Source organism: Lagopus muta, chromosome 4, assembly GCF_023343835.1.
Source record: "Lagopus muta isolate bLagMut1 chromosome 4, bLagMut1 primary, whole genome shotgun sequence".
Classification (NCBI taxonomy): domain Eukaryota; kingdom Metazoa; phylum Chordata; class Aves; order Galliformes; family Phasianidae; genus Lagopus; species Lagopus muta.
In genome coordinates, this window is record NC_064436.1 from 50054318 (window position 1) to 50075587 (window position 21270).

At 37.4% G+C, this 21270-nt stretch overlaps 1 protein-coding gene across 11 annotated transcripts in view; it reads right to left on the bottom strand.

Annotated features, from left to right (window-relative positions):
- Positions 1–21270, bottom strand: part of TBC1D1 (TBC1 domain family member 1) — a 95913-nt gene that overhangs the window by 29808 nt on the left and 44835 nt on the right. For 6 of the 11 annotated variants that reach the window (XM_048941006.1, XM_048941004.1, XM_048941007.1 and 3 more), the window contains 11 exons: positions 19888–20421; positions 17775–17864; positions 14792–14896; positions 14246–14378; positions 12776–12867; positions 11193–11303; positions 8063–8191; positions 6352–6441; positions 4406–4695; positions 2777–2905; positions 484–603 (listed from right to left, as the gene is read on the bottom strand). In XM_048941006.1, the coding sequence (XP_048796963.1) occupies positions 484–603; positions 2777–2905; positions 4406–4695; positions 6352–6441; positions 8063–8191; positions 11193–11303; positions 12776–12867; positions 14246–14378; positions 14792–14896; positions 17775–17864; positions 19888–20421 (1823 nt within the window). The other 5 variants (XM_048941008.1, XM_048941015.1, XM_048941014.1 and 2 more) reach the window with 5 other exon arrangements.

Here is a 21270-nt window from a genome sequence, read left to right on the forward strand (position 1 = left end):
TATTAAATGAAAAAAAAATGTACAGCAATGCTGTCTTCCTATTGAAAATCCCATTTCCAAGTGATTACATTAGTCTTTGAGTTGAGATTGATAAATGAACTTCAAACAGCTCTGGCAACTGAGAATAGCATTTTACAGACCATCTTCTGCTCCTACCCTAAGGAGGTTGACATTGCTTAGGGCAAACCATGTATGTTCTCTTAACTAAAAACTGCTAAGAGTCCTTTTGCAGGAATAATCACGAGTGAAGAGATGCAAGCTGCGTGACCGTCCCAACACCAAAATAGATAAGCTCTGCAAACACTGCAAGAGAGGAGTCTGGGATAGCTCCATCCTTTTGACAGTAATCACATGCAGAATGCATGCAAGTGAACTGTTGCACAAGTCAGATTTTGCAAGTGTGGGAAGCATTTCAAATACTTCAAACAAAGAAACCTTTGAATAAAACAGTTTTACCTCCGGGGTTAAAGAGAGAAACCCTACCTTGTTGTGCTCCTAAAGTCTGAGGTGTTATTTTCATCTACAGGAGCCAGAAATTTTAAGAAATTTGGCACAGAAGAGGAAGAATGAAGCTTTTTCCTTAAGGCAGTACGGTAGGAGATGCTGAGAGTGTAGTTGGGAAAAGTATAGTTTAGAACAAGGAAGTATAAATCCACAGAATAAAAATAACACATACTGCTAAGTTTCTAACAGACAGCAGCTAAATCCTGAAGGCATAAATATCAAGGAAACCAGAGTCAAAACTAAAACCACTAACAAAGCACTACTCTGAAATAGTTTGGGCAAACTAAATTGTTCAAACATAAATAAATATGCTTCCAGTAAATATTATTCTTTGTTATATCACAAGATTCTTGGTGCACATTTCCAATTCCTTTAACCTAGTAAGAACCAATACCTACTTTATAATTGAAAAATTACCTAAGTATCAATTTCAGTGATTGCTTAAGGTTGGAGGAAAAGGTTAAGAAAAGCTGGCTCTGATAATCCTTGTACTAGCAAATGAAATCCAAAACTTTGGCAAAGAGTGTTTTGAAAAGCATTAACAGGCTTTTATTCAGACAAGCTTGGAATATTTAAACAAAAAGCTGAGCTTTCTGACTGATGATTTATTTAGGATTGCAGCTTTACTTATGCAACAGATAGGAGCACTAATCAAACTTCAACAGTCTTCTGATCAACACAATTCCTGGTTCTGCTCTGTCTCGTAAAATAATAACCTCCCAGCGTACTCAGAAGCTGGTTAATAGAAGGACATGAGAACAACTCAGAAGAAAATTACTTGGCTTGGCAAAAACACTTGAGTAGGAGAATTTACTCTTGACCAACAGAATTTCAGTGAGAAGAGTTTGTGAGAAACTATAATATTGTATTTGGATGATATCTAAGTCCGCCTCAAAGATATGAAATGAAGCAGTTCTTTAGTAGCTGGTACTGAGCATAAGGAACATACTGCTGTAGTGTGGTGTACCCTGTAAACAAGTTTCCCTTACAATCTCACCGTCAATCAATTGCAATTACATGGTGATTTCACACAGAGAAATGCAGTCAGCTTGGGTAGTTTGACTTCATTCAGTTTAAACACATTAACTTAACACTTATGTTGATGTTAACTCACTAACAACAGAGAAAAGGGATGGAGAAGGTGTTCCTGTATGTACAAATCTACCTCCTAATTTACTTTGGAAGAAGAATCTACTTTGGAGAATTTAACCTTCAGGACTGAAGTCAGGAACTGTTAGCATGATGTTCAGACCTGGATAAACATAGAATAAAAGTGACACTGAAGACTCACATTTCCTCCCTTGAATTATATCATACTTCTGAGGTGCAGCTAAATTAAGAGGGACACTAGATAGTGCTCAGAAAATTCAAATGACGAGACTGGTGAAATCAAGCTCTGGGTTCACTACTTTCCCTGGGTCAGAAGAGTTGTCACCTCAGGAGAAGAGGAAACCTATACCTTCCAGAAAAACAAACAACAACAACAAAAACCACGCCAAAACAAACAATAAAATTTGCTTGCCAGAAGTGCAGACAGTGCTTCCAAGGCCATTCAGCCTCATTAACATTTTGAGCTAAAATAAGTAGTTCAACTTGAAGGAGTTGCATGGTTAAGATTTTGAGGCAGATCCTTATTTCAGGATCCCAGGGAAACGAAAAGTTAATGTGCTTTCCTCAATGCACATTTTTGTTCTAAGAAACAAGGCACAGAAAATTATCATTTAATACTACTGAGTGTAACAATGACAAATTAAACAAGACAAACACACGAGCTCATTTCTGCCTTTTTCTTTCCCCTCAGTTGGTTTTTCACAGTCCAGTCATTTTTTGTCCAATTTAGTTAATACAGTTAATTTGCCTTTAGATGTCAGGCAAAAAGAATATTAAAAGAAAATTCATGTATTTCTGCGTCGCCATGAACAAAGCAAAACAGAACTGAATGATTCAGGAGAGACAGAGTAAGCTGGATCTCAGGTTCTTGGCATCTTATCATTGGCACAATTTAGGGCTGCTGTCTGCTGCATAACAAGCTGCTGCTTTGGAGCAACCGGCTCCAAAGAATGCCATGTGTCTGAAAGAATTTTCTGTATTAAAACAAAAAATTATGCAGGTATCAGAGCTACATCCAGTAGCAAAGCAGCTGAGTTCCTCCTCCCATAAAACTCTACTACCTTAAATTTTTATTAAATAACTTCAATTACTTACAATACAGAGCTTCATATTTATAGCATGGTAAAACAAACCCTATCCCAGACTACAGGTGCTATCTCACCTCTTTTGTGCAAAATGCCCACTTTGTTCTCCACTTGAATTATGCCTTAGATATTTAAAAAAGTTGGGTGAAGAAGCCGAGGGATTAAGACGAGCTAGAGTAGGAGAACGTGCAAGTTGACCAGAAGAACTTTTAGATTCGCCGACAGATGTGTTCAAACCGTATGGTGGGATTCCAACCAGAGGAATGGAGTTGAGGTAACAGAAAGAACAAAACAGTAAGAGAGAGGAAACAGGGAAGAAAAAAAAGTGAAATATCTTCTCTAATTCTTGAAAGTAACCCATCAAATACAAATCAGCCATTTCATACATTTTTCACAGTTAATGCTGTAACTGCAAGAGGCTGAGCATTCTAACCCAATCAACAATGTTGAGTTTAAAAAATAGCGTATCCACTGGTGTAAGCTATTAATAAAAACCAACTCATAAAACATACAAGACTTGTTCAATGTACAGCTCTTCTAAGTCCTGTTCTGTATGTTCCAGTAGGTAACGAGTGATTTCTTTCTAGGTTAAATTATGTGAAGGAGCAGGCACACTTCAGCCTTAGTAAAAAATTATACAATCAAGCCTCTAAGTAGCAATAACCAAGGAAATTAAAAATACACTTAATTTTTAACTGCATTCCTATATATTAAGGATAGAAACTGTCTGAACAAGCAGCAACAAATGCAAGGGCAACTTTCATGAAGGCGACAGACCAACAGCACAAGTTCTAAACTGCACCACAACCACATTCTGGTATTTAAGAATTAAAAAGGTTCAAAAAAGGGATGAAGAGGCAACTTAGATTGTGTTTCCTTTTAATGGTATAATTTAATTTTTCTTTGCTGTCATCATCAATCCCAGGCACGTTCTTATGCTGCCCTGCCTCCTGCAGGGAAAAATGAATTGGAACACGTACAGATTTTGTACTGCCTAACTTGTGTAAACGAGGAGTTTTGGCAGTGAAACAGAAGCCTACAGACAGAAGCGTTTCCATAGTAATTGGAAAAAACCAATAGAGGGAGGAAAGAAAGCTGCCATAATGTTCAAAGACTTTGAAAATGCAGAGGTAGGCTTATGAAGCAGGACAGCTTGAAGAATACTAGCATTAAGGCAGCCAGTAGCTTGTTTTTGCAAGTAAAATTTACATAGGCTCATTGAAATGCTGCATAGGAGCTTCACATCTATCAACAGTTATGTCAATTTATGTCAAGTTTGTGTGTTACTTTAAAATTATACATGATTTCACCAAACAGCAAGATCTGCAGCATCAGAAATGCTACAGTATTTTTCTCTGTATACAGACAGAGTCACAACGTAAATTACAAGGTAAATGTAGCATTTAGCAGATCAACAACAAAAGTTACTGAACACTGCTTATAAAAACATAATCTAACATCTTAGGAGCAGTCCTATATTGCCCTTACACTTAGCTTTGTGACACAGAATGTGGAAATGCACATCTCAGGTTTCATTTCCCCCTGTGGAAAATCAGTTTTTGCAAACAAGGTACCTGGAAACCACCTCAGAGATAAACTGCCGTGATACATTTCTTATCCACTAGGAGGACAAATCTGGTACATAATCACCATCCCAAACATGCCCTCAACAAATGAAAGCACAGCCTGCTTTCAGTAAGTCTTACTTTCTCTTGTGAGGAGTTTCTGTGCTCACTGAGTGATACCTCATAAGTTTCCTCTGGGGAACAGATGGCGATGTTTCAACAGGTACCAGAGACTCCCGGCTTTCTGACGGTAAATGACTCAGTGTGTTTGCTCGCCTTCGAAAGCTTTGTTGAGGTAACGTAACAGAATGATCCAGAGCATAACTATCTGGGTCACTGGAGAGATCACCCATTGATCCACTGGCCTTGACAGCATTCTCCGGAGGAAGTGTAGGAACTCTGTCAGTCTCCCTTTCACACAATGGTGGTTCCTAGAAGAACAAAAGATAGGGTAATCAACATGTGGTTTTAAATTCAGCTTTTGGAGTTGCAGTTCCATGTCATTATAAACCCCCTCAGAGACCTGCTTCAAGTTTGCGTATTTTTAATCACGATATCTCAAAGAAAGAATCTTTGATATTTTTTTTGTTTTGTTCTTCATCATTTAGGTCAACAAATCAGTCTCCATTTTACGGAGGAAAAATAATCTTGCTAGCAATTATAATTTACTGTATGCTAAACACGACTCAGAGATAAGAGAAAATGAACAGTTAGGTTTAGATACCAGTAACAGCAATGAAAAAGGCGGTATTTCAGATTACTGTGTACCTAACATTTCATTTAATAACACTAAGATTCTTTTTGCCTATTAGAAGTCTCACACAAAAGACTTTAATCCTATGACTAAGTGCCTTGTTTTAGTCCAAAATGATGTATTTTTCCTTGTTCCCCACCTCATGTATTTCTTGCAAAGTCAGCCATTCTTTCAAAATCACAAGCAGAAGACGACTTTTGAATACCTCCAGTCAGGAGTCCTATATATCTGACCAGGCACTAGAGCAGAACGGATAGCTACCCAAGCCTGCTGTGTCCAAGAAAAATGACTATCTTTCCTCTTTGCTATTTGTTTGTAACATTTTGCTCAGAGACTAAAAGCTTTCTAGCCATACAGAAAAGGAAATCACTCCACTTCTTGGTTTACTTTTATATTCCCTAAGAATACAATCCTGCATTTATGGTAGGTACTTTCAGGGCTGAAACTAATCAGATTAGGGTCAGGAGCATGGTAATTATCAAGTTTGTTTTGCTGCACATTTTTGCAAGACTCAGATGTTACATAATATTTTAGTTCACATATATATATTTGCATAAGATCCATATATACAAAATATACAATATATGTAGCACAGTAAGTTTCCAATTCAAACAGAACCCCAATCTCATTGTTATTTTTTAAAATACAAGGAACACCAGGGAAGTCCTAAAGCTTGAAACTTCTATAGATCAGAAATACAGACTAAGTATGGGCCCCACCTTGTTCAGCAGTACAGAATTTAGTGAAACTCCATAGATGATGGCACCGTACACGTTACCACTGTGCTGGCATCTGACTCCTATTTCTTAATCTGAATTTCTGTTACCAGAGTAAGCTGAGAAATCAGTTTGTTCAAGTTATTCCTCAGAGGATTTAAGCATATTTTGAAAATGGAAAGTGATGTGGGTGATCAACTTACAAATCCTAAAAAACAGCAATATTTGATTCAAGCAGAAAGTGGAAGGGAAGACAATGGTTGATCCAAGGTGCTATAAGCAGTGAGCACATCCCCATTAACCTAACAGGACTCAACACAGGGATAAAAACATACCCTAATGGATCAGCAAGCAGGAGCAGGACTCTTACAGTTAGGAAAAAGAGGGTGTACCTAGATTCTACTAAATGATTCTGCTTTTATCATTCTGATTGGTTGTTCTGAGGTTTATTTCCTTTCACACACAATTCGGTTGTGTGCTCCCCAAGCATAACCAAAACACAAGATGTTGGAGCAGTTATACGATCAGTTGGTAACTGAATTTCACATCTGACTAGCTGTTTTAGGTACAGTAACAGAAGTTTCTCACTACATATATGCACTACAGGATTTACTCACTTTATTTGTGCTGCTTAAGGTATTGGATACAGAGGCCTCCAGATCCACAGATCCACTAGAACTGTCCAGAGGACCTCTGGCTTTACTGCCCTGCAGAAACAAAGCACACCAACAATTAAGCTTATAACACAAGGGGGAAACCAGGAAATGGGGCATACCAAAAAGAGATTTTTCAGAGCACAGACAGAACCTGTAGCTTTCAAAGTCAATAACAAATTTTCTCTTTATCTCTGTGAAAGACAGAGGCTTCATCCAGGACAGTTACTGACACTTTCAATGACGCCTATTCAATTAGGGAATTCCCATAAGCAACTACACGCATTATATGTGAATATAATCACATATTGCACATATATACTATAACCACTATTAAAGAATCTACTTTGCACTGTATCTGCTTTGAAAGGAGGCGTAGAACAAAGAATATTTGAATGAGAAGTCACTCTGTAGGCCAAAGCAGTACTTAAATCTGACATCAGATCTGTTTCCTTAGCCACTGTTGTGTAATTAGCAGATATTTTCAGCCATTTGCTCATGATCTGCTCCTTGGGGATGACTATTACATGGGAGTTCAAGTTGTTCCCACTAAGAGGTACTGCCAACTCTGTTTATGAAGGATTTTACCTATGATATTGCCCAAATCCCTGCATATTCTTAGTGCCTTCTGAAGTTCTTAACATTTCTTGCCTTCAAATAGTCTCTGGCTGTTGTGGTTTAACTTAGTAGGCAGCTGAGCACTACACAACCATTTGCTCACTCCCCCGCAGTAGGATGGAGCAGACAACTGGGGAAAAAGTAAAACTTTGCAGGTTGAAATAAAGACAATTTAATAGCATAGAAAAGGAAGGGAAAATAATTATAACATAAATAAAAGAATTCACAATACAAGTGATGCACCATTCAATCAGTGTGCCACCTGCCAACCAACGTCCAGTCAGGCCCCAGTCAACAGCAACTTCCTGGCCAACTCCCCCAGTTCTACTGCTTAGCATGATGCCATGTGGTACAGAATGTCCCTTTGGCCAGTATGGGTCAGCTGTCCTGATTCTGTTCCCTCTCAGCTCTGTGTACAGCCCCAGCCTCTTACTGACAGAGCAGTGCAAGAAGCTGAAACATCCCTGATGTACTGTCAGCACAGCTTAGCAACATCAGTGAGTTATCACCACTGTTTTCCTTTCAAATCCAAAACACCCACTAAACCAGTCACTACAAAGAAAATTAATGCTATCTCAGTGAAAACCAGGACACTAGGATTAAAAAGTTCAGATGCCTCAGTATTCATCAGTTCTGTCATTATTAATAAACACTGTCTTGTTAGATATGCTTACTCAGTTCCCTAGTAATTTCCTTCTACATAATTAAAAGTGAACATCTGTAATTACTTTCATTTTCTAAATCCCCAAAAAATGAAACAGCAGCAACTTTCCTATGTTCCTACGCTCAGCTTCATATTCAGTTTATGAAATGCCTATATGCATATGCACTATTTACATCTAGGAATTAGTTCACTTCTTTCAGGACTTCCTATTTTGCTTACTAAAGCACTGCTTTGTTTTGGCATTTTCTAATACGTACTCATGTATTTTTTGCAGTCTATCTTTAATAGCCACTTAGCTACAACCCAAAAGGATAGCAAATGTGGTGTATCCACTATTTGAATAAATAAAACAACAAAATTATGTTCAGAGGCAATAAACACAAGGATACTTACACGCGATAAAATACTTTCAAACGATTCTGTCAGAGATCTTTTTGCCTTGTTCTTCAGCATATCTAATCTGAATCTTGGAGCACTGCTGGGCACTTCATTTACAGCATTTTCAGCAGACGGTTGTGAAGTCTGTGTTTAAAAACATAAATGTGAAATGCAAACCAGTGTGGAGCAGTATCTCAGCGAAAAGTATGAAGACTTGTGTAACATGCATCAATTCTTTCTTCCTAGTGTTTCGGGTTTTTCATATCTTTTCCTCTACTGATATTTACATTGAAGCTTACCAAACTACCCTAGAAAATTTCTTCATATTACATTTTTGGAGTGTAGTAACATTCTTCAGAAGAACAGCCATTTCAGGGAGAATTTATAGCTGTGCTGACAGATTTTCTTTAATGCCAAAACACAGTTGTGTAAGTTCTAAAGTTCAAGTGTAACAGATTGGAGATTTCTCAAATAATTACTTTTCTTCAGCCAAGATACACTTAACAAGCATCATCACCATCATATAAATATCAGACTTTCTAAGTGCCATGAAGATGTGTAATAATCTAACTCCTCTACATACTTCAATATTAGGAACCCTTCAATTGTAAAGCCAACTATCTACTCATATTTTTGATTTTTAAAGAAACATTTAAGTTCCTTTCCAGTGCTTGTGAGGACTAGAGTAGCAAATTTAAAAAGTTACATTACAGTGAAAATACTAGCATCTAAGCCTAAAGCCTGCAGCACAATTTTCACTGTTACTTTTGGGGTTCATCTTGAGGCTATCATGCACTGTAGCTTTCTCTACCTGGTCTTAACTTCAGAGATCTGAATGCTCAATCTATGTAACTATCAGAACACGTACAACTAACCGAACAACTTTGACGCACTTGCATCACTAAATAGTTCTGTCCACATACAATTTTAAAGCTTCCTATTTGCCGTGCTACAAAATTTGACTTTACATTTTCTTTTTCTTTTTACTCATCTTAAGCTCAGAATGCTGGTTAGATGCTGCCTGCTGTTACGTTTGTACAAAAAAGCTTGCTTTGAAGGTCATTTCTGTTCAGAAAGATCCGTGTGCTAGTATCACTTGTTTACATCATTTGTATTTAATTCAGGAGAGGAAAAAAACAAACCCCACCAATATACAGTGGAAGGACAAGTATGAAAGTGAATAGCTATGCAGAAAAGAAGGAAACAGAGACACTAGCAAGTCATGGGTTAATGACTGCTGAAGCAAGTATCATAGCCAGAATACATGTTCAAAGGTATCTGCTGTCACACGGCTCTGGAGATAAATTAGCAGAGTAATGAGGGACTAAGAGCAAGTCAACTCTGTTCTTAGAGCCTTGGCATCTTAGCAAGTGTCAGATTAAACACTTTTGGCTTCAGGAGCTGAGCAAACGAACAGCAGAAGGCCTTAGGAATTTTCAAAAAACGCTGAATATATATTAAGATATTATCTTGCATTTTATATCACTACTTCCTAACCATTCATAACTGACAACTATTAAATACTATGTGTTATTTCAAGTATGGATATTTCAGATACGACGATTAAGAACACCACACAGTGTTGCTTCCTGTTATGTCTACACTACAGCATTGTGGTTTTTTTTGTTTGTTTGATTGTTTGTTTTCCTCCTTAAAAATATATTTCCACTGAGAAGTCCGAGCCAAAAAAGCAGAAAACTAAATATGAAGTGTTCTTTCTGCTTTCTCCAAGAGGTCAGTAAGTAACTAGTCAACCATAAAATAAGAAGAGATTAACAAAATAAATGAACAGTAAATGAAGACTTGCTGCTACTTCCCCAATTTCATCAGTGGTCTAATTACTCCCCATATATTAGTTCACTAGTTTGTATCACAATGGCCCATAGCTGTCACAGCAGTCAGAAACGGTGGCAGTCAGCCAACATTTTGCAAAGGGTCTAATAATCAGAACTGAAAGTTTTCACAGAATGGGTGTCAATTATTTTTTGAAATACAGACCTCCTTGAGGCATTTCAAGTGAGGCACAGAATAAGGCATCCAAAATCATCAATCATTTTTTTCAAAAAACTTAACAATGTTGTATAAATACAGCTATTTTAATGGCACTGATATGACCTGATACAGAACATAAAGTAGCTTAGCTCTTTGGAAATAGATGGCAATGCTTTAGCAAGGAGGGTTGGACTTGATCTGTAAAGCTCTCTTCCAACCCCTGCAACTCTGTGATTTCTCCTGTTGATTCTCAGAATCATAGAATGGCCTGGGTAAAAAAGGACCATAAAGATAAACTAGTTTCAACTCCCTGCTGTGTGCACAGTCACCAACCAGGCTGCCCAGAGCCACATCCAGCCTGACCTTGCATGCCTCCAGGGATGGGGCATCCTCAACCTCCTTGGGCAACCTGTTCCAGTGTCACCACCCTCGGTGTGTAAAACCTCACATGCAACCTAAACCTTCCCTGTCTCAGTTTGAAACCATTCCCCCTTGTCCTATCACTATCCACCCTCGTAAACAGTCATTCCCCCCTCCTGTTTATACGCTTCCTTCAAGTACTGGAAGGCCACAATGAGGTCCCCCCAGAATCTTCTCTTCTGTAAGCTAAACAAGCCCAGTTCCTTAACCTTTCTTCATAAAAGACTCAACAGCATTGCTTCTCAGCTATTTCTCTTGAGGTCATTTCAAACGGTAATTTACACAAAAGAAATAACTTTCAGCTATTGAGTCAACATAACCATTTTTAGCAATGATCAAGCCCAGTGTGCTGTTGGGACATTGGCTCACACAGTCAAGGAGGTGGCAAAAGCCACAGCTCAGGTGAGAGCAATTACAGATTGCTTATATATTCTCTGACAGGACTGTTTCTTTCTTCTCATTGCAATGACAATCAAAATTATTGGCCTCCATAGCTTGCATCTCTTCACCCAATGTCGGGAACCAAACTCTACTGGACAACTCAAAACATGCAATCTATGCCTAATTTTGACATGTGACATTAGCTGAAAGGAAAACCAGTATTCAACACTGCCAACAGTTTGAAGTACCAAAATACCAATGATGGAAGTTTGCTTTAGATAAGATTTAAGTATGGAATAAATGATTTTTCTTGGCTTTTTCTTACACGAGCTAAAACTGAACGGTTACTTACTTGTTTTGTTTCCCCAACGTGAACATGGTCCTTCTGTTTTTCTTCATACATGTTTCTCAAAATAGAGATAATCAGCTCATTCTCTTTTTGATCATTTCTTGGTCTCAATTTCTTTAATTAAAAACACCACAAGCACAGTCATATGCATTCATAACATGATCAGCAAACATCCCACCTTTTTCATTTTCTCACTGTCAATATCTAACTACAAGTTTGAATTAGTGCTACTGTCTCAGTCCACCAGAGGACAGCAGAGTCCCAAGAAAAGCAGCAACAACACAGCCAGAGAAACACTTCAATCACACTACCAAAATGACAGATTTTGTGTGAAAACTAAAGGCCAATCATAAAACTATGAAACTGCTACATGGAAACAACAACTTCAGAGTACATTTTTTTCCATTAAAAAAAAATGCAGTCCTGAGTTTGCAGCATACACAAAGTGTGTCTTGCTGTTATTCACGATGCTTCTAGTCATCTTTCTCACTAGAAATTTCACTTTTGGAAAATGACAGGTGTCTTATAAATTAGTGTGCAGGGCTGTACAAGGTGAATATAGCTACCTCTGCTGCACTCTATTTAGATATAAAATAATGCATAAAAAAACATTACAAACAATTAGAGGATTTAATCATATAAAACATGGTTTTCCAAAGTTAGGTTTAAAGCCTACTGAGGTAATGCAAGAGATGCAATACAGAGGAGCTAATGCCAGGAGAGCATCTTAGATGAATAAATAATAACCTGAGAAAGACAATTATGCATATCCAGGTTATAACACACGAAGCTTTATGAACACAGTAAATAAAATTTCAGTCGCTCCAACTAAAAAGAACAACAGAAAAACATATGCAGGGAGATATATTTTACCACTGATTTAACCAAAGTTCATTGCTTGCAATGCTTCTTACAAGAAGCATTAACAAGGTCCTTAAAACATGTACAGACTACTAAGAAGGCAACAGTGCCTGCTAGCTGCTATATACAAACAAATTGAGTCACTCCACAGAGCAACTTCCAAATTTGGTACTGGATGATAAATTGCCAAATGGAACAGACAAAGACAGAGGGTGTAATGACTCAAAACAGGAAGGGAACGGTACTAAAAAAAAAAAAAAAAAAGAGTTAGAAGTTTCCTAATCTAATGTGACAAGCCCAATGACATTGCCTTATTCATCATACATCTTAAATCCAGCTATGCTTTCCTCCACGCTTGAATCTTATTTAAAAGATAGAAAGTTTAACTTCTTTTTAGTTAGTTCAATGAGTATTAAGAGCTTGGTTAACTTTTATGCAGGACATCTTCTGATCTGGGAATGTTACAGTAATTTGTTTTGGTCACTCTCAAAGTACAAGTTCCTGCCTTCACCCACAAAAAAAACATATGCGGTTTTCCCTGTGAGAAGTTAATGCATCAGAAGAATAAAAAGAAGAAAAATAAGCAAATTTCGAGATAAAAAAAAAACATCAAAAATAATGATGCAGAAAATAAAGCACAAGGTGATCAATAGTCTATGATATAAATACACTGAATAGTTCACAAAAAAATTAGAATCATTTTGGTTCTTTACACTAAAGCTTACCTTAACCTCTTCAAAAACAGAAGCCTGTTCCTGGCTATTTAGTGTTGTTAGATGTTTTTGTAGTTCTAGTTTAGTCTTAGAAGGATGTAGCCCTAATAAGAGGAACAAAATTGTCAGAAATAAACAATTGCAGAAATATGTATAAAATGAAAGCTAAAGCTCATCAGTACCAATTTTTTGAGCTGACCCTTTGCAACCATTTCATAACTGGACATAAGAAAGAACGGTAGATTAAATTAAAGTTACTACTGAAGTCATCTTTAAAATGAGGGACATGAACTCTTTACAGCAAGGAGAATTACTGAGCACAGACCAGGATTATACTCTTAGCTGATCTAGAAGATTCCATCATCACAGAAAACAAAATTAACCCACAACCTAAAGCACTTTCATAGACTATTTTGCTGGTGTTTTTATTCAGTAACTGCCTGGGCTTCAGTTGCTGTATATTTTCTAACAGCTTTCTCTGATTTGTAAGCCTTAACACACTTTTGAAAAAGAACAAACTTACTGCATATTAGCAAAGAAGTTATTTGTTTCTTGCTGAGAATATTTACTGACAGCCTAAAGCTAACTACTTTCCCATTCAGATTATTTTTTTCCTGCTCTCACCCTAGATTAAATTTCTTCCTTTTATTTTCAGTGGAAGAATAGCAAACCATGAACAGTATTTTGTACTTCGTTTCTGATCGTGGCATTTCTCCTTCAGAACCAGATGATTAAAGACATAAGATTCCTTTGCACTGAAGAATTTCTCCAAAAACTGATTGCTAGCTGAAGGCCAAAGCAGAGCTGAAAGTGGTTTTGGAGGTTCTCCAACTTCAAAATTAATACTGGATAGTTTTTAGTCCAACAAGCTAGTTCTGTGATCTGGTAAGCTACTGTTGCCATCTAATCATCCCAGAAATCATTTAAATGAATGAAGCCCAATGGTGAAATTTGCTGAAATGCAAATAATTGTTTTGCTCTTTTGTCTTAAGCTTGGTTTCTAGGCTATAATTGCTCCATTTCTATGAAGGAGCACAGATTGACACAAACAAGTACATTGAAAACTCAACAATTCATATTCAGTGGCTCTGTAATGCCATTAGCTAATCAGATTCAACAGGACAGCAGGTTATTGCAGTATATGTTCTTGAGAACTTTCTTATCTGCAATTTGCTGTATTCATATGGCTAACCGTGCTAGGCTACTTGCAATTCAGACACATTTAAACTGTTAATTTGTTTTCAAAAATCAACTGAAATACAAGATGGGAGCTTAGATTGTTTGAAAATTCTTATTAGGTTACAGGTAATTTTATACAATAGTACTCTATCTAAGAGAGACTGGCGCTCCATTTTTTTTCCCCCCACAACTGAAGTTCTATTTAAGCATTCATTCCCTACAGTTTCACACATAAGACAGTCCACCAAAAAAAATGTTTGAAAAAAGAAAAAAAAATTGACCATAAAATTCTTTATACCCCACCTTCTATCTTTTCACAGAGTTTATGCAAGCTTTGCAGAGGACACGTTTCGCAGAGCTGTGGCTGTGCCTTGGAAGTTTGTTGCACAGCAGCTACAGTGAAAGCCTGTTTCAATGTCATCATGATTTCATCAACCTAAAAAGAACAGAGTGCAAAAGAACAATTTCACTTCTCCACAGAGCTTCTCTTTCCCCTAACACAAACACAACAGAATGGCACTACTGTTTGGGAAGGTGTGTATGTCAAGCGAAAAAGAGTTGTTTATGCACAGAAACAGCACAGGAACTCATAAGCACAAAAAATCTTATTATTAAGTCATTTCTTCCAGGCTAACCATTTTTGTTTTTGTGGTATAGTAATAGACACTGCTTCTATCTGGGAATATTTTCTTGTATATGATTAAAAGGAAAAAACCCCACAAAAACTTGAGCCTACTGCAGTGAGGCACTCAACTGACCCACTGCACAGTAGCATAGTCCGAGGGTAGAAGATATCCAGCAAAATACAGAACACAAGATAACAATGGGTCTCTCTTTTCTTTCACTTACCAGTGCTTCATCTGTACACTGAAACACGTAGCAAACGAAGTGGAAGCCTCCATTTTCTGAAGACTCTCTGCAGATGAATCCAAAGTGATCCACATGTCTAATTCCCTACCACAAAAACAACAGCAACAAAATAGTTCCATGTTAAATGTTTTGCATCTATTTTTTTTCCTATTAAAAAAAAGCACGTAAGGTCAACGGGATAGCAGAGACATTGTGTATCTATGTTACGGCTACATTAAAATCATAAGGTCATTTTAAAAAGTCTCCTCTGCTACAGAGCCTTCATGATTTAAATTTCATTTGTAAGATGCTTTGTTTTATTGTAAATGGGACTGATTATAGATCCACTGGAAAACACTCACAAGGATAAAGGAATACTACTTAATACGTATTTTACTTAACAGAGGAGACAGCAGTGGAGCTGCTTTGCTGTTTTTTCCCTTTTTCTTAAGTATACATAATTATTTTAGATTTGTAAGAGCAAATAAAGCAAATGGAAAAAAAAAATTGATACAAGTATGTATTTTAATCTAAAAGCTTGGCTATTTAAAAATGAAAATGGTTTAATGTATTAAAAATGAATCATGGAAGCATTATTGCTCCTAAAAGACATGCAACATCAGGTACAATCTACTTGAACAGTAGATAAGCATTACCTCCTGGTAAAATGCTAAGGAAGATATTCAATTGCTAGAATTTTTTCTTTCAGGAAATGACTTTCAGATGAGTAGGATCAGGTCATACCTGTGCATGTCTCCTCAGTGCACAATTTCTGGCTAAACCTTATGATGAATACCATGCAGAGTGGTAGAACTGATACAGATTCAGTTGCACTCAGTATCATTTTGTTACGTTCTAGCTAGCATGAATCACAGAATCACAGAATCACCCGGGTTGGAAGGGACCCCAAGGATCATGTAGTTCCAACCCCCAGCATGGCACAAGCACACTAAAGTGAAGCAAGCTGTTAGATCAAAAAGTCACAATAACCACTCGTAATGATCAGAAATTTCATAAAATAAGAAATTTCAGTGAGGGTTATGTAATCTGAAGATAGCTAACACGACATTTTTTTCCCCCCTTCTTTTCCCTGTTAACTCAGCAGGAATTTCTGAATATTCTCTTTGTCATTTTATCACAACGAAAATACTTCTTAAAAAACAACACTGGAACAGAATACTTCTATAAAACAAAAGGGGCACGTAGCCCAAAAAGAATGCATGGTACCATCAAACATCCTGCAGCAAGTCAAATGTTTTATCCTTCAGAATACTAACAATAAACCCTCAAAGCATGACAGCTGAATAAAGGAAAATAACACATATAAATACCCAGCTTCCTGGAGTTTACCCACATATTTACCCACAGACAACAAAGACTTTATCACACAAATATCAGATACTGATATACCACGAGAACAAGCAGATCAGGACACTCAAATAATATCAAGTCCTCAGCTTCTCCAGCTCTAGCTCCACTGGATGCTCAAGCTAAAGCACTTTAGGTGGGTAATTATATAACGCATGAAAGGGCTGATACAAACTTCTGTGACCTTTCTTTAACATCCCTGCCCATGGTTCTTCTCCTGAAAGTCCAATCACTGCAGTAGAGGAAGAGCACCTGGGACAATGGCCCTGCACATAGAATTGCAAGGTACCAACAACAAGCAATTGCTCTCAGCTGTTTCAGATCAGCAATCTCTGACACTGCCCCAAGGTCACATGCTTCTTCCATTTCCAGGATCTTATTGGTGAGGTGGGCATTCTGGAAATTAAGCACTGGTTCTGATTTCCCCTATAATTTACCTCCAGTGCCTCCAAGAAAAGTTTAATTAAGAAGGCTGTGTTACCAAGATAAATATGTAAGATAGTTCTGGTTAGTCTTCTAAATTTGCGTTCTTGGGGTAAAAGCCCTTGGGTCTGCAGCTCAGGATCAACACTCATCAAGCTGACACAAAATCTGCCCAACCACACATGCTTCAAACAGGAGGACAGACTCAATCAGACTTGCTTGCTACTGCCCTGAAAGGCATGACAGTCTGCTGACCTGCAGGGCATGACATGAAGTCTGTCTAGCTGCTGCCTAGGGAAAGGGCCAACGGGAACATGGGGATGATTTTTTCTGTGAACAAGGGATTCTCTTCAAAGCTCTTATCTGACATCATGCAAACTAGTGAATTTACTCCAAAATTTTTAGAATAGGTACATGTATATTTAATGATGAAAGCTTTCCTCATCAGTTTATTAAAAAAAAAACAACAACAAACCAACAACCATATCACAAAACAAATAAGCTACAATTATAGGAAATAATAGTCCTAACATTTAAAAATGGGTACATAAACCTATCGCAAACCTTCTAAACCTTCTAGCAAGATCCCAGTATCATTTAGACTGTAAGACACTGAGTAGAATGTCGCTACGCAAGATAAGCAAGTGCAAAATAGTGTGAGAAAGCCAGTGAACGAGGAGGCTCTGAAATATGCCTTCTCTCACTGCATCACACACATTACCTCTGCACTACAGACTGTTGTCTTTTACTTACATGTAATTTATGCTCTTGAAAATTAAATTTAGAGGTATTGTTTCAGAAAACTCTTACAAATTGTTCTCCCCTCTCATAATCTCTCCTTGAAAGATACAGTGATACAACTCAGAAAATCACAGATTTGCACAATTCTCAATAACGCCTGCTGAAATTGCAGCCAGAAATCACCAGGTTGTTTCTTCAAACTTGTATTATTCATCCACCAGACAGGGAAGTGAGCCCTTATGTCAGAAATTACAATGCAAAAAACAAGGAAAGAATGACAGTCTGACAGAATTACTGATTAACTAGCAACTTGTAAACAGCAATTACTGAAATCATGCGGTGAGAATCCATATGAAAAGCTGGGAGATAAATCCATAAGGATTCATAAGTGGGGAATATATATACACATCTATTTGTTTGCTTTCAAGAAAGAATACGCACCCCATCTTACCTGAGAACAAAATGATATTTCTTTAAAGCTTTTCTCAATTGCTACTTTTTTTGTGTCAGGACTGATAAGGTAAACTTCAGACTGGCCAATCTAAAAAATAAAAATAATAATAATAAAAAAAAGCAAAAATAACAGGATGACAACAAGTAACATGAGAATTACTTTTTTTCCTCATTACAAAAACATTTCCTGAACAAAATCTCTAATTTTATTCTAGCTGTACTCTTAAACCAATTAGTGAATTATTACTCAATAAGGAGAGAATAAACAGCATTGGTTTGGCATTCAGAGCACTGCACACTGAAATCTGATTTAATTTCACATTTGAAACATGAGATTGAGAACAGCGATTAATTAGATGATTGTAATGTTATACCATAAGTAACTCATTTCACACTGAGAAAATGTATTAACACTCTTGTCTTCGTTTCTACAGCCTTGGCACACACCATATTACAAAAGCTACTGAATAAAATGCCCCAAAATTTAAATCCATGTGTATGCCTCTAGCTGTATTCCACTCTATTTATTTACTTACTGGAGGGAAGAAGTAGTTGGATTTTATTTATTTAAGATACTCATAACATCTAATTTAAAGGCTCTAACTATAAAAATAAAGTTACTGGAGTGTATTTTCTAACCTAATTTAATCTGTAGGCTGTTTGCACAGCAGTGACTCCAGAGCTGACACAAACTTTTGATGGATGAAGGCTTTTTATAAGGTTTATATTTTATTGTTTCATATTTCTCAACTCTTGGCAATACCTTTATAATATTTTAACAGATTATGTTCAGACTCCTAGCAGTTCTCAGCACATCAGAAAGTCTGATGAGGGTAAGTCTTGTATTAGATTTTTAAAAAGAAGCTGCAGAATTTGGAAATGAGGCTATCAGCAGGTGACTGATGTTATATCCAAGCTGGAGCTGCATGCCTCTCTGAGAACTGCTGTACGTTTTTAATATAAAGGAGAAGTGTACTCACTGGAGTGAGAGGACCTGGACTCAAATATGCCCATCTCTAATCCTCCTGATTCTAAAATAGGTATGTGAATTAATAAGGGAATTATTACTATTATCTTATTATAAGGGGCATTTACGTTTTCTGTGTGAAACATCCGCTCAGGAGAACATCAAGATGGAATTGTTTTTGCTAGAGTGCAAAATGTCACTCCATCCTCTTCCATTCCTGCCTCTGCTACCAGTCTGACACAAGTAAACAGAAGTTTTTAAACCAGGTATAGCTAACTACATCTCTTACTATTACTTACTTTTTTTTTTTTTTTTTTTTTTTTTTTTACAGACATACAACCTTGGCAATCAGAGGCAGCTCTCTTTCCTCCTAAAAAATGCTGTTACTGCTTCTAAAAACTGCCATCCCTAAAAGCAACTGACAGATCTGAGATGAGCTCATAACAGACAGCTATAGCAATCAGCTCCAGATTTGTATGATAAGATATTACGAAACACAAAACATGATAAGTAAACTGTCAATCAGAAGGATTATAAGAAGCAGCATATAGTACAAACCCTTACTTCTTTCTAAGGTCTTGAAAAGGTACTTTTGCTGCTTACTTATCATGATAAGAGGATTCCCAGACACACAAAAGCAAGACAGCAGCATACATAGTGGGGAGTAGGGGAGGGAGTCACTGTACAACTGCATTATTACTCAGAAATTACACTGCTTATCACAGGACATAAGTTCTACTAGCCCACATCATGGTTCATCTCTTCTACCCCAGTTACATGTAATTCATTCATCTGTGAATTTATTTCTTCTGTGAATATCCAGAGTAACTACACATACTGTGTTGCAATTGTGTAACTAGGAACTAACTTCCTGCTGCATTCTAAAAAGTTTTCTTTAGAAGCCCAACACTTCAGATAGCGCTGTTTTAAAGTGCATAGCACAAAGCCATTTTAACTACATAAAATACTTTATACTGACAGGTAGTGCTTTATAAAGAAGTAGGCGACTTTAGTTTTAGCTCTGGTAATTGCAATTAAGTTATTAAAAAAGTAACTGCCATCTGCAAGAAAAAGAGCTCTGCTGTTTGCCATTCCAAACTCCAAGATGTGAGAACACCACCATTAGCTGCAAATCTTGCTTTACCGTAAACAACATTGTCCGGTTTTCCGCAATGTCTGTTGGCTGCACAACACTGTGTCCATAGATAAGTTGACTTTTTAGGTTTAGTGAAATGGCATCTTCTTCAAAAGACCTGACAAAGCTGTTACCCCTATGGCTTCCCTCTTGAAAATCCTTCTTAAAAGCCAAGGAACGAAGTCCAGGTTGCGAAAAGGATTTCCTAATTGGCCTTTTCTCCTCCTCTTCACCCATCAAGGGCTGGAATACAGACCGAAATTTGTTGCTGAAAGAGAAGCCTCCGGAGTTATTGGCAGTTTCATGTTGTTGGGATGAGGAATCGGAATCTGACTTTTTTGTACAGCTCGCATGATTAAATTTCTCAATGCATTCATCTATGAGCGCTGGGGGTGCATTTTTATGTGCTACAGTCACACGTCCGCAGAACAGCACCTCAAACTTTTTGGCAAAAGGGTCTTCAATATCTGAAAGATTATTCTGAAACTCTTCTTGACGAGCAATTTTTCCAGCCTGTCGAATAGAGCTTATAATCTCAGGCACCTGTAAGAGGAACAAAAATCCACAAGATTAGCATCTTGTGCTTCATGACAAGCAAGTTGCAATACTAAAAGGGGCTCCCTGCTGTAATTGTTCTTAAACGACTGATCTGTTTTTACTTTCTAAAAGACCAGGCAAAGTGATCCTGTATTTCTCCAACAGATCTATGTTACAATAAGATAAAACACTGACTAGATAACTGCCCATTTGTTTCTCCATCCAAAGTTCAGCATCATCCACGTGTTACCAGAAGAGCACTGCAGGTGTCTGTTGACGTTGCACTGCTCTGATTCACCTGAGACAAAGGTTCCTCTGCAGCACATGCTGCTGCCACAGGGCCATGATCTTTGGTTACAGGAGAGAATTCTGCCAGCTTCTTAATCCCCCCCAGATTACTTTGAGAACAGGTCATACCAAGTGTGGCTATTTCCTGACAGAACAAATGTTCCCCATAAAGAATCGACAGCTTACTTCACAAGTGTTCAGCTGCAGACAGCACAGAAGAAAGCCAGAGAGCAGTAGCTTAAAATCCAGGGAAGTCATCTTCTCTAGGAGAGAAGACATCCCTGAGCCTACAAAATACACTGGAGATGCAACCTCCATCTTCTTCAGGCATTTCTATGGCTTATCATAACAACAATATATGTAAACCAATAGAGGAAACAGCAAAGGACTTGGAGAGAGAGAGAGAAAAAAAAAAGTTACATAATAAAAACTGAGTGTACTCCAGGTGCTCATAGACTTCAGTGCGATCATTTGAACAAACAATGAATCACACACATACATATAGCTAGCAGGTTTCTAACGAGATGATGAAATACTCAGCATGACTCAGGAAGCATTGCCTCACCT